Source organism: Mirounga angustirostris, unplaced genomic scaffold, assembly GCF_029215605.1.
Source record: "Mirounga angustirostris isolate CCGP_5_RB_7025 unplaced genomic scaffold, mMirAng1.0.hap1 SCAF_2, whole genome shotgun sequence".
Lineage (NCBI taxonomy): Eukaryota > Metazoa > Chordata > Mammalia > Carnivora > Phocidae > Mirounga > Mirounga angustirostris.
The window spans coordinates 144068828-144086463 of NW_026991710.1; the positions used below are offsets into that span (position 1 = coordinate 144068828).

General features: G+C 35.9%; 1 protein-coding gene across 14 annotated transcripts in view; it reads right to left on the reverse strand.

The window, feature by feature from the left end:
• The window catches only part of NEK1 (NIMA related kinase 1), a 326908-nt gene that overhangs the window by 270527 nt on the left and 38745 nt on the right, over window positions 1-17636 (reverse strand). For 13 of the 14 annotated variants that reach the window (XM_064585281.1, XM_064585272.1, XM_064585275.1 and 10 more), the window contains 4 exons: window positions 17554-17608; window positions 14011-14211; window positions 9521-9581; window positions 7148-7299 (listed from right to left, as the gene is read on the reverse strand). In XM_064585281.1, coding sequence (XP_064441351.1) covers window positions 7148-7299; window positions 9521-9581; window positions 14011-14211; window positions 17554-17608 — 469 coding nt within the window. The remainder of the gene's footprint in view (window positions 1-7147; window positions 7300-9520; window positions 9582-14010; window positions 14212-17553; window positions 17609-17636) is intronic. The other variant, XM_064585280.1, reaches the window with a different exon arrangement.

Sequence of the window (17636 nt, forward strand, 5' to 3'; positions counted from 1 at the left end):
AACCCTCTTGCACTGTTGGTGGGAATGCAAGTTGGTACAGCCACTTTGGAAAACAGTGTGGAGGTTCCTCAAAAATTTAAAAATAGAGCTACCCTATGACCCAGCAATTGCACTACTGGGTATTTACCCCAAAGACACAGATGTAGTGAAAAGAGGGCCACATACACACAATGTTCATAGCAGCAACGTCCATAACAGCCAAACTGTGGAAAGAGCCGAGACGCCCTTCAACAGACGAATGGATAAAGAAGATGTGATCCATATAATACAATGGAATATTACTCAGCCATCAGAAAGGATGAATAGCCAACTTTTGCATTAACATGGACAGGACTGGAGGAGATTATGCTAAGTGAAATAAGTCAAGCAGAGAAAGTCACTTATTATATGGTTTCACTTATTTGTGGAACATAAGGAATAGCATGGAGGACATTAGGAAAAGGAAGGGAAAAATGAAGTGGGGAAATCGGAGGGGTGGGAGGATGGGTTACCCGGTGATAGGTATTAAGGAGGGTTATACTCAAACAATGAATCATAGAACACTACAACAAAAACTAATGATGTACTGTATGGTAACTAACATAGCATAATAAAAATAAATAAATAATAAATAAATAATAAAAAAGACACACCTATATACTGCCTACAAAAGACTCCCTTCAGAAAAGAAGACACACACAGACTGAAGGTAAATGGTTGAAAAAAGATATTCTGTGCAAATTGATAAGAAAGCTGATGTAGCTATACTCATATCAAAGGAAATATAAAAAGACTATAATGGAAGAGAAAGAGGGGCACTACATAATAATAAGTGGGTTATGAAAATATACTATTTATGAATATATATAAATATATATTCACCCAGCATAAAGCACCAAAATATATAAAGCAAATACTGACAGACAAAAAGGGAGAGATTGACAGCGACACAATAGCAGGGGATGTTAACAACCCACTACACCAATGGATAGATCATACAGACAGAAAATCAGTAAGGAAACACGGGCCTTACACAACACATTGGACCAGATGGACTTAATAGGTACATAGAGAACATTCATCCAAAAGCAGCAAATAGGGCGCCTGGGTGGCTCAGCTGGTTAGGCGATTATCTTCGGCTCAGGTCATGATCCCAGGGTTCTGGGATCCAGCCTCACATCGGGCTCCCTGCTTAGCAGGGGGCCTGCTTCTCCCTCTCCCTCTGCAGCTTCCACTGCTAGTGCTCTCCTGCTCTCTCGTTCTGTCAAATAAATAAAATCTTTAAAAAAAAAAAAAAAAAAGCAAAATACACATTGTCAACTGCACATGGAACATTCTCCAGGATGCGTAACATGTTAAGCCACAAAGTAAGTCTCAAAAATTCAAGAAGAATGGAATCATATCAAGCAACTTTTCTGACCACAATGTTACAAAACTAGAAATCAGTGATATAAGAACACTGGAAAAACTGCAAATATGTCAAGACTAAACAACACATTCCTGAACACTACTGAGTCACAGAAGAAATCAAAGGAGAAATCATAAAATACCTAGAGACAAATGAAAACAGAAATAGGGCACACCAAAATCTATGGGATGCAGCAAATGCAGTTCTAAGAGGAAAGTTCACAGAAAGTTCATAGTTCATAGTTTCTACTTCAAGAAATAAGAGAAATATCAAACAACCTAGAAACAATTTAACATTGTTTCTCAAATAATTTTAAACCTTTTTTAAAGATTTTATTTATTTATTTGAGATAGAGAGAGAGCACGAGCCGGGGGGCGGGGAGGCGCGGGGTGGGAAGTGGCAGAGGGAGAAGGAGAAGCAGACTCTCCACTGAGCAGGGAGCCCGACACAGGGCTCAATCCCAGGACCCTGGAATCATGACCTGAGTTGAAGGCAGGCGCTTAACCAACTGAGCCATCCAGGCACCCCAAACATTTTAAACTTAACAATTTAAAGGAACTAGACAAGGAAGAATAAATGAAGCCCAAAGGTAGTCGAAGGAAGGAAATAATAAAGATCATAAATGAAAGAAATCTTTAGGAAGATTCACTAAGAAAAAAGGAGAGAGGGCTCAAATAAATCAAATCAGAAATAAAAGAGGAAAACTTACAATTGATAAAAAATCCTGAGACTACTGTAAAGAATTATATGCCAGATATAAGAAGTAGATAAATTCCTAGACTTTATAATCTTCCAAGACAGAATCATAAAGAAACAGAAATCTGAATAGACTGATTACTAGTAAAGGGGTTGAATCAGTATTCAAAAATCTCCCAATAAACGAAAGTTCAGGACCAAATGACTTCACTGGTGAATTCTACTAAACATTCAAAGATTTCACACCTATCTTTCTCAAACTCTTACAAAAAATTAAAGAAGGAAAACTTCCAAACATATTTTACCAGGCCAGCATTACCCTGATACCAAACCAGACAAGGACACCACAAAAAAAAGAATATTACAGGCCAGTATCCCTGAAGAACATAGATGCAAATATCCTCAACAAAATATTAGCAAACCGAAATAAACAATACATTAAAAGGACCATACACCATGATCAAGAAGTACTTATTCCAGGGATGCAAAGATGGTTCAACATCTACAAATCTATCAACATAATAAACCACATTAACAAAATAAATGATAAAAATCTCACATGATCATCTCAATAGATGCAAAATAATTTGACAAAATTTAACATCATTTATAATAAAAATGCTCAACAAAGTAGATATAGAAGGAATGTACCTCAACATAATAAAGCCATCTATGACAGACCCACAGTTAACCTCATACTCTGGTAAAAAGACAAAAGTTTTTCCTCTATGATCAGAAACAAAACAAGGATGCTCATTATTTTTATTCAACATAATACTGGAAGTCCCAGGCAAGTAAAAGAAATAAAAGGCATCTAAATTAGAAAGGAAAAGTAAGGGGCGCCTGGGTGGCTCAGTCGTTAAGCGTCTGCCTTCGGCTCAGGTCATGATCCCAGAGTCCTGGGATCGAGCCCCGCATCAGGCTCCCTGCTCCGCGGGAAGCCTGCTTCTCCTTCTCCCACTCCCCCCGCTTGTGTTCCTGCTCTCGCTGTGTCTCTCTCCGTCAAATAAATAAATAGAATCTTTAAAAAAAAAAAAAAAAAAGAAAGGAAAAGTAAAACTGTCACTATTTACAGGTATCCTGATACTATATATAAAAAACCCTAAAGATTACACCAAAAAAACTAGTATAAAGTAATAAATGAATTTAGTGAAGTTGCAGGATACAACATTAATGTACAAAAATCTGTTGTGTTTGTATACACTAATAACAAATTCTCAGAAAGAGAAATCAAGAAAACCATTCCATTGATTCAAAATGATAAAATATTTAGGAATAAATTTAACCAATAAGGTGAAAGCGGCTGCACTGCTTTGTCGAAGATTAGTTGATCAAAGAGATGAGGGTCCATTTCTGGATTCTCTATCCTATTCCCTTGATCTATGTGTCTGTTTTTGTGCCAGTACCATACTGTCTTCATGAACTATTGGGTCTTCATCAAGATAAAAAGCTTCTGCACAGCAAAGGAAACAATCAACAAAACCAAAAGACAACCAAGAGAATGGGAGAAAATATTTGCAAGTGGCAAAGCAGATAAAGGGCTAATATCCAAAATCTATAAAGAACTTATCAAACTCAACACTTAAAGAACAAATAATCCAATCAAAAAATGGGCAGAAGAGATGAACAGACATTTTTCCAAAGATGACATATAAATGGCCAACAGACACATGAAAAATGCTCAACATCACTCAGCATCAGGGAAATACATATCAAAACCACCATGAGATATCGCCTCACACCAGTCAGAATGGCTAAAATTAACCACTCAGGAAACAACAGATGTTGGCAAGGATGAGGAGAAGGGGAATCCTCTTACACTGTTGGTGGGAATGCAAGCTGGTGCAGCCACTCTGGAAAATAGTATGGAGGTTCCTCAAAAGGTTGAAAACAGAGCTACCCTATGACCCAGCAATTGCACTACTGGGTATTTACCCCAAAGATACAAATGTAGTGATCCAAAGGGGTACATGCACCCCAATGTTTATAGCAGCAATATCCACAAAAGCCAAACTATGGAGAGCCCAGATGTCCATCAACAGACGAATGGATAAAAAAGATGTGTTATATATATATATATATATACAATGGAATACTCCTCAGCCATCAAAAAAAATGAAATCTTGGCATTTACAATGACGTGGATGGAAGTAGAGAGTGTTAAGTGAAATAAGCCAATCAAAAAAAGACAACTATCATATGATCTCGCTGGTATGTGGAATTCAAGAAACAAAACAGAGGATCATAGGGGAAGAGAGGAAAAAAATAAAACAAGACAACATCAGAGAGGGAGACAAATTATAAGAGACTCTTAAGCATAGGAAACAAACTGAGGGTTCCTGGAGGGAAGCAGGATGAGGGAACGGGGTAACTGGGTGATGGACATTAAGGAGGGCACGTGATGTAATGAGCACTGGGTATTATGTAAGGCTGACTTACATAATACATAATACATAATCACTGACCTCTACCTCTGAAACCAATAATACATTACATGTTAATTGAATTTAAATTAAAAAAAACAACAAAAATAAAATAAAATAAAGTAGGCGAGTAAGTGGGCTGAGCAAATATAATAGGGTGGCCAGAAGGTGCTCACTTGATACTATTAGTTATAAATTTAAAGTGAGACCAGTTAGAATAGTTGTATGTTTTCTCCAATCACATTCCACTACCTAAGTTCAGGCTCAAAAGAGATAGAGAGTTGGATTTCACCAAGTTAGTTTTTGCCAGGTGATTTGTAATAGTGAAAGACAGGTGAGGCTTTGGAAATTATTATAATGGGAGAACATGGAATTTAAGCCAAAAAAGGAAAATAAAAAATGAGGAGAGGGACATTGAAAAAAAAAAAACTAGAAAAATCCATGGATCAAAATAGGACAAAAGTTGTGGAGGCAAAGTCCTCCAGGAATAAGCTGGAAACACAGGAAATAATGGTAAGTCATGGGATGCTTATGATTGAGACTATGGAAGAGTTGCTGTAATAATGACAAATTTGATGGCATGACAAGAATTAGGACAGTATTGGGAAAAGTGACCAGGAATCAAGTGTTAAAGTCTTTAAAAAATGAGAGTCTGCAGATGACCCACAGAGGGTTAACAGGTGATACAATCTGGTAGCAAAAGCCTCAAAATTTTGGGGGGTGGTTGTGGTTAGGGAGCAGGGAAGAGTCCTGCAGTGAGAAGCAAGGAAAACACCTCCCCCATCCTACTTCTAGACGCAGTAGTATTAAGAGATTAGAGACACCATGAAAGACAATTGCACAACAGTGTGTTCAGGGACAAGCCAGGTTTCAGAGCAAAAAAGATCGAAAAACTCTACAAGCTTAAAATACAGGGAATTTTGCTGATAATGTGCTATAAGAGGGCTTTCTGGAAGAGTTTAGGGAGGTCTGCAGAGGGTGAGGGTCAGATTGGGGTATGACCAGAATCATATGGAATGAAGGAAAAGTCTGGAGGTCCAGCGCTTCTGGTGATTAAAGAAGAGGGATAAAAGATAAGATGGAATTGGTCCATTAGACCTAATTTAGTGTTATATGGAAGGACTGAAGGAAGGGAGGGAGGCAGGGAGGGAAAACTTGTGTGCCAGTTATCATATTGCCTCAGCTGCAAATTCACCCGTCATTGTCCGCCTTGTTAGAAGCCAGACAATTTAAACACTTCTTTGTTTGCTAGTACAATGTTAAGCTTTGTTAGTAGATGATTTGGAGGGACCGTGCAGAAGGAAATGGCTTCTGTTCCTGATTAGCAGGCTTTCTTTCTTCTTGTTCCTGCTGCATGTGGGACACATAGTGACATTACCCCTGTGGGAAGCTTCTAGGAGAGTTCTGCTGGTTCCCCTGCCAGCTTCCCTGTAACCTTTGACAGCAACCCCAAGGCCAGTTTCCCACCACATTCCACTGGTGACCCAACTAGCATCCCAGCCCAAAGAGTTTAGCAACACCTGACAACTTCCACCAGCACTCCAGTAGGCTTCCCAGTCGATTCAACGATTCCCCAAGCAGCTTCCCAGTACATTTCACAGGCACTCTAAGCGGTTCTCAAGAGCTTCATCAGCTCTACAGTGGACAATTTTATGTTTGCCAGCCTCAGCCTATGGCAGCTCAGTGAACTCACCAGCCATTGAATTATAGCCATACCACACCCAATAAGGTTTGAATCTCAGCCTTAAGGGTGGTGGTGTGGAGATTTTCCAAAATCTATTCCTTCTTTGGGTACTATGTATCAGCACTAGGAGTAGTGGCTGCTTCCTTTATCTGCTGTTCCTATATTCTCTAGAGTTCTTTATCCCTTGAAGTTAATTCCCTAAACATAGTTACTAATTATTTAAACTTTCCTTGATCAAATTATTATGCGTTTTTTTCTCCTGACTGGAGGCTGACTTATACAACTTATTTGAAGACTAATTTACAGTAATCATTTGAACTACTTTATGAGATTTTAACTTAGATTTCTCTTACAGCAATATGCTCAATGTTCATATGTATCTAAACACATGTGTATGCACATATGTATGCATGCACATATGTAGTCCAGAACAAAACAGGTTTCATATGCTAAAGTAGGCAGCTACTGACATGAAGAAAAATGTCAAATTCCTGCAACTAACACTGTGTTCTTGAGCATTTCACCTAGGTGCTATGAGTGTTAATTTTTTCATCTGAAATACTATAGACTGTACAATAACATTCCTTCCAGCTCTATGATTTTGATTTATTTATCTGTGAATTCTCAAGTACAAAATTTTCCCACATTTTTATCAAGTATATCACATTTACTTGTTTTATGCACAAAAACGATTGGCTCTGCTTAGGTTGTCCAAAAGTGATTTCACTGATGATGTCACTTTCTTTTTATTGTACCATCTACTTAATATACCTATTTAATGTTTCTCTGTGATTTCTGTAAGTCTTCTTAGTTTTAGAAGACTGGTGAAGCAGAGAATAGCAATGTTCTTTAGTAACTTAATAAAAACAATCCTATGAGTATCAAGATAACTGAACTGCAATAAAAAAAGATCAAACTGAATTTGTTACTAATACACAGTCTGTAATATGATCATACCTGTTTATGTTTTTGGAGTGGTTTCTTTTCATGTAATTTTTTATCTCCAAATTTCTTATATGTTAAAGGTACTCCATATTTAGCGGCAGGCTTTGTAATTTTCTGAGCAGACACAAAAGAAGCCAAGCTTTGTCCTGAAGCTGGTCTTTTAGCTACATGAAAAGATACAAAGAGTTTTTTCCTAGAGTTTATATTAAATCTTTAATTTCAAAATTCAAGATAGCATTTTTTCATTTTCACAATCATTGACAGCATTTGAGACTTTTCATTAAAAATACTGTTCACTCCTCAGCACATGTCAATGCCTTCTTTATAAACTATTTAATACTAAAGCCATTTTTTGGAGAGAAAAAAAAAAGCAAAAAGCCACACATCTTTAAGATGTTGAAATTTCTCATATTAAAAAAAAGCACATCCCTAAAATTGACTATGGGTGATGACTGTATTTACCTGTGAATATACTAAAAATCACTGAATTAAAGAGATTTAAGAGCAGACTTTAAATGGTATAGAACTGTAACTCAATAAAGCTGTTAACAGTAACTCAATAACGCCATCATTGTGAGCAACTTTAATACTTTCTTCACCTATAGTCTGAAAGATGTTTATACCTACAGACCTATAGAAGAACAAACACTTTAAAACAATTACTATAGCTCAGAGTCCCGTGAAATGGGTACCTTTATAGGGTGGGAATATAAAATGGTCAAACTTTCTAGAGGGCAATCTGTATCAAGAACAATGTTTATGGATTGCTTTTAAAGAAATAATCAGAGATACATAAAAATTTATATACAAGTATAAGCCCTACAGAAATTATGTATCCAATTCTTATTGAAGCCTAGAGTTCTAAGACTGAAGGTTCTTAGAACAATGATGAATTCAAGAAAAACAGTTAAATTGAAGAAAATTTAGAGGAAAGTCTACTATTCATATCTCTCAAAGATATTAACTAGGAACTAGGAAAAGTGGAAGAAAAAAATTTCCCTTTGAGAGTTCAACTGTAAGATCAAATCAGAACACATATATATAACATCACAACATTGTAACTTGGCTAAATGTATTAAAACAACCAAAGAAATATTGTGTATACCAGTACACATACTGGCACACATACTGAAGAAGGAGCTAAAGTCACAAAAGTATAAAAATGAAGATTCCCAAGAGAAAAATACTGAATAGCTCCCATTCACTTCCAGAAAAGAGGGAGAATTACTTATCTGATTTGGGTGTATTTCTCAGGCTCAGTGACAAGGCTGCTAGTGGTATAAAGCTTAATTAATATGGGGAGCTGGAGCCCACAAAGTACCTATAGGCCCATGAGCAATACAATACCTATTTTAGCCTCATGCTATTAAACATTTCATTCATCCAACTCCTGTTACAACAAAATAACTTTCTAATTCCTTGTAGGCTACATGGAAAGAATGTGCTGAGATGGAGTATTTCTGGTCTTTGTGACAATGAGGCTTTTGATTAAGATTTGACTTCTCATGAGGCTTGACCGCCAGGAGAGACATGCTGATTCTGCTGTGTGTTTGTCTCTTGTGAATTTCATTTAGAGTGACTTGATTTCCCAGGGAATGACAGTCTCTGAACACTGAGACAATGAGTCTAAGGATCTTCAGGAAGAGCTAAATATAGCTGGCCTTCCTAAGAACACACTGCTGTACCACTTCCAGCTTACATGGACTCACTGTTATAATATGGTATTTCTTTTTATTAATTTACTCAAACTCAAAATGGAGAACATGGAATGCACTGTTTGAAAAACAATATACTCTTCAAATCTTACAGTTATCCACTGATTTTAGAAATCCATTCTGAAATCATTTATGAAGAAAAAATACAATTTCCTTCTCACACAAATATATGTATATACATACACATAGTATATAACCATACCCACAATCCTACAAATATTCTACTGCTGCTGGCCACACTTAAAACAAAATTATCCTTGGTAAGGTACCTGATGTCATATTAATTCACTTTTTAAAAATTTTAGAATATGAAGTATTTGTCAAAGAAAAATATATAAAGATATATACTTACTAAGACATTTTAGAACATGCTACAACAATCTGCTCAGAATATCAGCTAAGCAACTGATAAAGATGGAAGACTTCAAGATAGATTTAATTCAAATAAGGCAGACAAGAAATGGAAATTTTGTTATTAATTCATCACAAAGTGTTGTATACTGTCATATATCAAAAATAATTTAAAGATGAATTTCCTCTGGATTAATTTTATCTAAATTTACCCCAACTTATTATATCTACATGTATCTCTAGTATAATTAGAAAATATTAATTAGTACTAGTATATTGATTATTGCAAACAGGTGAAGACTCATTAAATTTCATTTACCTGGTACAGGCTGCGCTCCAAACTTGGAAAATGTTTTTAGACAAAATTCTTCTGCAATAAGCTTAGATTGAAGGAGGACAAAGAAAAAGTTAGAAAAGATGTGAAACTTCCAAAATAAAAACCCTACCCATTATTCAGATTACATTTTTCTCTTTTCAGTCACATATATGCTATCAGATAAACTTTACTTATTCAACCTAAGTAATCCCAAATTCCTCTCATACTAATTCCCTTCCACTTTTTTTTTTTAATTTACTTGTTTTTCTTTTTTTTTTTTTTTTAAGATTTTATTTATTTATTCATGAGAGACAGAGAGAGAGAGAGAGGCAGAGGGAGAAGTAGGCTCCCAAGGAGCAGGGAGCCCGATGTGGGACTCGATCCCAGGACCCTGGGATCATGACCTGAGCTGAAGGCAGACGCTTAACCATCTGAGCCACCCAGGTGCCCCTAATTCCCTTCCACTCTTACAAATTTATTTTATGACTTTTCCAGACAACCTTTCTTCTCAAATTAACCTAATGAACCACAAAGGCCCCCATAAACTGCTTTCCTGTTCTATGTCTCAGCAATTTAACACAATTACCCCCTATCTGGAATAGCCTCTATATTTTATATACAGCCAAATCCCTCATTTACCTCAGAACTAATAATCACTTAATTACCGCTTTCTCAGATTAACCTCTTAGTTATTTCAACTTTACTCCGAATCTTCTCAGCATCTCCAGTGAGTTTTCACTTTTAACAATATGTAATTATAAACATACTACTGGATAAATATTTGAATATTCTTAGATAATTCAACAAGTATCTCTTCTTACTATTACTAAAATACTCCTGTACTTAATTCTCTAGCATTCATGAACATATTTTGAGAACCAAAAATCATTAGTATTTCCTGCAAGTCATTTTTTCTCCCTACTCACTAAATTTTCTTTTTCCCCTCTTTAAGCGCAGAACTATGACACCAACAAAGATTTAACTCAATTTAAGCCTGCTTTTTTTCTTATTGGGTGGGGAAAGGGAAAACAAGTGAATTTTCTCTTTTTTCAAGAGAAATGAGGCCTGCTGAAGAGAATATTCACACAGTAACAGTGGAACAGAAGCTCCAACAGGCAAAAAACCATGACTGAGATGGTCATCTGTCCCATTAAGTACCCTCCAATAGCAGTTTTCAAGTTATCTCATACTGGCAGAATCAGCATCACCAGGGACATATGAAATGTGGAAATTCTCAGGCTCCCACCTCAGAAACTAAAATAGGAATTGTAGTGATGGGACCCAGCAATGTTCTCCAAGTGATTTTTTAAAGTATGCTAAAGCTTAAAAACCACTGCACCAAAAGATAAATTAAGTGAAGGTCTGGTTCACAGGCAATTCAGAGCAACTGTGTAAATGTATTTTCTCTTCTGAACACTTGCATTTTATCCCTTTCTTTTGCATGGAAGAAAATAAGTGCTTTATAAACTCCAACTTGCCCAAACTGGATAGTTTCTTTGAGTCTTTCTTTTTTGTGTGAGTGCAAATATGAACTAAGAGATGGAGCACGAAGAATCCAAGAAGATTCTGAAATCTCTATGCTATGTTGTTCAATTTAGTTGCCAGCCGTAAGTAGCTATTTGGATTAAAATTTTAAATAAATATAATTTTAAATTCAGCCCCTTGGTCACACTAGGCACAATTTAAGTATTCAATAACCACATGTGGCTAGTGGCTACAATGTTGGACAATGCGGATATAAAACACTTCATCACTATTGATGCACTATTGAAAGTACTACTGGACAACACCTATACTGCTAAGGAATCAGAGCTTATCCATGATTTGTCAAGCTTCTTCCAGTGTGTGCAAGATTGAGAATTAAGCCCTATTAAACCTTGGGTGACAGTACTTAGAGAAGAAGAGATTTTTTTAAAAACCCTACAGAACATTATAGTAGTTCATATATTATATAGTAAAGCTCACAAATTGTTTCAAAGTTAAAGCCTTAAAAAATGTATTGCAAACTTTCTCCCTAGAATACCAAATAAGTGATATATAGCAGAAAATAAAACTTAGGAACCAAAGAAGAGATTTTCACAAAAAAATGAAATCTAAGTGATGTCTAAATAGCAACAAGGAGCTATTAATATATTAAACTATCAAATATTGCACTTGTTACTAATCATAAATAATCTGTCCTTTTTTCTTTCCATATTATAAATTTTGATATATCAGGCTTGCACATTTTCCTTCACTGCTGGCTAGTTGAATTCAAGTGCTTCAGCCTTGAGACTGTACGTCTTAACCACTGGTTTTGGGAGGAGGGAACCTCACCAAGATTCAATGAAGTTACTCTTTCTTCGCCAGTAGTTGCCAAAAAACAATAGTATATTGCATCATAAATCTGTCCTTGAAATTGTTACTTATAACAAAGGAGTCTTATAAGATACCTAAATTTCAGGGATTCTTGCTATATCCTATATAAGTAACCTTCAATCTACACATTTTAATTGGCTTTTTGCTGACTAATGTGTTCTCCTGGTAGTAACAGTTAAATCCACACCTCTGTTTTCTGAAAATTATTTGCTCACACAGATGTTCTATTAACCCAGAGAATATATGACACTTCCCTCTTATCCCATGAGCATATAAAAGTAATAAAACTATGATTTTGCTAGATACATGATTTACAGAAGAATTTAACAGTTATCATTTAAATTAACAAAGGCCACACAGAACATGTAATATAAAATAATTCCAGTTTCAGATGATATTTATATCAATAACTTGTACAAACTGATTTGATATAAATTTTTAATAAATCCTGTCAAAGTAAAATTCAGTTCAACTCAACATTTATTACGCATCTTCATGTGAGTACAAGGAAAAATCATAAGTCAACAATCTGTTATACATACAAATGCCCACAAAACAAGTTTTCAATAATTATCCAAATAGAATATAATCATATAACTTAAGATACTAATATGTTTATATTAGTATAATAAAATAACACATTGATAATATTTATATTGAATATATTGAGCACTTATTACATGCTAGACATTAGGCACTTTATGTACATTATCACTTTTTAAAAAAAAAACCACCTCATGATGTAGATATATTTATAATCCCATTGTTTACAGGTCAGTGAGGCACAGAAATGCTTAATAATTTTACAATTAGAGATAGTTACCAGAGGGGAGGTAGGTAGGGGGATGGATAAAATAGGTGAAGGGGATTAAGAGTACACTTATCTTGATGGGCACTATTGTGCAGAATCATTGAATCACTATACTGTACACATGCAACTAATATAACTCTGTCTATGTTAACTATACTGGATTTAAAATTTTTTTAAATAATAATTTTACAGTTAGAAACCTAAGAAGACAGAAAGTAGAGAGGTGATTGCCAGGAGTTATGACAGAGGGAATGGGGGGTTACTGGTTAATGGGATTGAGTTTATTTTACAAGATGAAGAGTTGTGAAGATGAATGGTGGTATTAACTGCACAGCATTGAAAATCTCTTTAATACCACTGAACTGGACACTCAAAAATGGATAAGAGGATGCATTTTATGTTGTGTACATTTTACCACAATAAAAAAATTGGAAAACAAAACAGAAACCCAAAACAAAAGAATGATTTTGTGATACTGTGATTTATATTAAGAAATACATATCTGGTGTCTAGTTCCTGGCATACAGCTCCTAAAACCCTTAAAGTACCCAAAAGGTTAAGAGAATAAAGATGTTTTTTTGTTATTCCTAACAAGCCACTTTCAACCACACCTGAATTTATGTTAATGACGTGACATCTGGAAAGCCCCTAAGGATGGAAGCTGATTGCCAGGGAAATGTACCACAGGATTAGAGGGTTGAAACTTTCAGTCTCACTCCCCTCCCTGAGAGGAAAGGGACTAGAGGCTTAATCAAACACTAATGGCCAATGATTTAATCAATCATTTCTACATAATAAAGCCTCCGTAAAAAGCTGAAGGACAGGATTTGGACAGCTTCTGTGTTGGTAAACATGCCAGCAGGGTGACACATCCTAATTTCACTGGAACAGAAGCTCCTGCTTTCAGGACCCTTTCAGACCTTGCCCTACATATCCCTTTATCTGGCTGTGGGATCTGATGATCTATATCTCCAGTCAGTGCCAGAAGTGAACTAAATTGGACACCCAGCTGTGTTGCAGAAGTGCCTGCTGTGGGAAAAACTACCACACATTTGGTGATTGGAAGGGTGAGAAGTTCAGTATTAAGTGTTAGGAGGAAACACAGGAGGAATGTTTTCCCTCGTACAGATTCACAACCAGAAAACAAATCCAAAGAGGAAGAATATAAGAATGGAAAGAAAGGTGACTCCAGTGTCATCTGAAAAAGGCACTTCATTCTCCCAGAACTGTGATGTGCTCTCCTCAAAACATAGGTCATGTCCTAGTTAAGCATCATAACCTTATTATTTTCAAGTAAAAAAAAAAAAAACAACAAAACACATACCTGAGGTGAGAGAAACTTTTCAATGCGTTTGGCTATAAAACCTTTCTCCAATATGGAGTTGACTGATGGTCTATCCCTAGGATTTCTTTTAAATAACTGAGAGAGTAAATTGCGGAGGTCATAAGAATAATGTAAAGATACAGGTGGAAAAGATCCAGATATTATCTTCAGTACCAGGTTTTTCATATTGCCAGCTTCAAACTAAAATCCAGAAAACAAATTAACATATATGAAACATACATACATTGAAAATAGGAATAAACAATGAGAAATAGTTCTCTTCCTATGGAACAGAAATATAATCCTCTTACAAATATTTTAATCAGCATATGTTCTCTTTTTTAGAGTATGTTCTTTAGAACAAAGTTCACGGATTTATAAACATATTTAAGAGACTATCAGTCCTCATAAAACATAACTTACTGTAATATTAATTTTTGCTCACTCAAAACACTAAAAGATGGAATAAAGGTATTAAAGATTTTATAAAAACAGTAATAAAAGACAAAAACAAACCTTGTAGTCTTAAGACTGCCTACCTATGGCCCTGTTGCAGTAAGTGAAACAAGAAATTAACTACAAAACTAAAAGTATCTGGGAAAAAAACATAATAAATGAAAATACTAGGATGCCTAAGTAGCTCAGTAAGCTAAGGGTCTGACTCTTGATTTCAGCTCAGGTCATCATCTCATGTGTCATGAGATCAAGTTCTGCATCTGGCTCTGCACTCAGCGGGGAGTCTGCTTGAGAGTCTGTCCCTCTGCCCCTTGCCCAACTCATGCACACGTGCCCTCTCTCTCTTAAATAAATAAATCTTAAGAAAAAATAAACGAAAATACGAATTACTTTCCTTTTACACACTGCTTAATATTTTTAAGTGTGTGATGCTTCCAAAAGCCATGTAGTGAGCAACGTGGCAAGTATTCCAAAGGGGAATATAAGCCATATCAATGGGAATAGTATATATTTAAGGAGTAAACACAATATAAACTCTAACTGAAGTTAAAAAAGAGAAAAACCAACAGCAGTGGGGCAGTTTAAAATCTAAAGATTTCATTTTGAAAGTAAACAAAATTAAGCTTTTGACATCTCTGCTAAAATAGAACAGTTGTACGCTGTTAACGTGTTCTTAACATACACTTTAACAAAACATGCTATAAATTAGGTATTGGTGATTATACCAAGTATAAAAAAGTTCTGCTAAATCTTGAATTCTCCTAGACATTTAAAATATGATATTCATGGGATGCCTGGGTGGCTCAGTCATTATGCACCTGCCTTCGGCTCAGGTCATGATCCCAGTGTCCTGAGATCAGGCCCCGCATTTGGCTCCCTGCTCCGCGGGAGGCCTGCTTCTCCTCTCCCATTCCCCCTGCTTGTGTTCCCTCTCTTGCTGTGTCTCTCTGTGTCAAATAAAACCTTAAAAAGGTAAAATATGATATTCAGCATATTAAAATTTGAGTATAATTCAGTAGTCTAAAAATATCTATGTACCTAAGAAGGAATTCGAAATGCATAATGATAGATTATTCCTTCACTACAATGAATTTTCACTGTTTCTCAAATGACAAGCTTTTCATAAAGGTCAGTGAATTACTTAATTTCATGTGTCTACTTAAAAGTAAATAATTCCAAAATACAGAAGCAATGGTGACAGAACATAGATGAAAAAATGAAAGAAAATACACTGATTTATATCTAAAATGACTGTGTCGAAAAACTGACCAATTCCTTCAAATACAGATCTGATAACTACCATTCCACATCACTTTCGCAGTCCATGCTTTCATAAGGTAATACAGTCTTAAAAGAGTATGCAACCATGAAAAAACACAGCAATGAAAAAATATCCCCCAAATAATATCAAGCAATAAAAACAGGCTATAAAGCTGCTTAGACAAAATAATTAAACTGTAGAAAGAAAAAAAAAAACTCATTTTATAATCTATAAGAAAGCCTAGAAGGAAACAAAATATTACAAGTACTCATTACCAGTTGTAAGAATTGTTTTTGATATCCATTCACTTTCTTTATATTTTTATCTATTTTCTTAAGTTTTCTGTAATGAAAATACATTCTTGTTTAATGGGGGAAGCATTTTTTTGTTGTTGTTGTTGTTAGAAAAACAGAGAGAGCATGCCCGCAAAGGGTGGGCAGGGAAGGGGGTGGGGGGGGAGGTAAAGAGGGAGAGGGAGAGAGAGAATCTCAACCGGGCTCCACACCCAGCAAGGAGACCAACACAGGGCTCTATCTCACCACCCTGAGATCATGACCTGAGCTGAAATCAAGAGTCGGATGCTTAATTGACTGAGCCACCCAAGCACCCCCAGGGGAGCATTTTTAAAAAGCAAAATTTTGAAATGGAAAGTGATTAAAATTCAACCTATTTAAGACAAAAACTTCCCCTTTGGGGTTTATGTGCCATCTCAACAAAGTCTCAAAAATTAAAAAAAAATATTTTTAAAGATTTATTTGAGAGAGACAGAGAGACAGAGAGCGAGCGTGTGTATGCACAAGCAGGGGAAGGAGCAGAAGGAGAGCAGCATGCTCCTGCTGAGCATGGAGCCCAACGCCAGGCTTGATCTCACCCTGATCACCACCCCGAGATCATGACCTGAGCCGAATTCAAGAGTTAGATGCTTAACCAACTGAGCCATCGAGGTGCCCCCAAAATAAGTTTTAATTAAAGAGCATTTGAGGGCGCCTGGGTGGCTCAGATGGTTAAGCGTCTGCCTTCGGCTCAGGTCATGATCCCAGGGTCCTGGGATCGAGTCCCGCATCGGGCTCCCGGCTCAGCGGGGAGCCTGCTTCTCCCTCTGACCCTCTCCCCTCTCATGCTGTTTCTCTCTCGCTCGCTCTCTAAAAAATAAAAAAAATAAAAAAAATAAAAAATCTTAAAGAGCATTTGAATTGATAAAATCCCTTAAAGAATATGTCGAAAATGTTCTTTAATTTCAATTCCAAACTCAAATACAATTCAATTCCAAATACTCTGGGTGTTTTGAGAGAAACTGCTAAGATGAAACAAAAATCATTAAGCTAAAATACCAAATTCACATACGAATGTAACATTAAAAAGATAGCAAGTTTATTTTTGTTGTTAGAAATAATTTCCTGTGGGGGAGCGCCTGGGTGGCTCAGTTGGTTAAGCATCCGATTCTTGATTTCAGCTCAGGTCATGATCTCAGGGTTGTGGGATCGAACCAAACCCCCGTCCAGCACCACAATCAGCAGGGGAATCTGCTGGAGATTCTCTCTCTCCCTCTCCAAAATAAATAAATAAATCTTTAAAAAAAAGAATTTCCTGGAAAAAAGTATAACATATGTGTTACAATAACAAATATATAACATACATATGTAATATACACATATATGTTAAGGGCAAATCTATTTAAATTTATACTTAAGATGAGAAATTTAAAAACTGACAGAGAATTTCTAGTGCAAGAGGGTGACCTGAAAGATGGCATATGATTTAAAAATATATATAGTACAGGTACTTTAGGACACAATTTTTTAAATATTTCAGAAACTTCTACTTACTGCATGTTTAAGTGTACACATCTCATACAGGACACACCCCAGAGCCCAAATGTCACTAGAAAAGGGAAAAATGAGAAATCTTC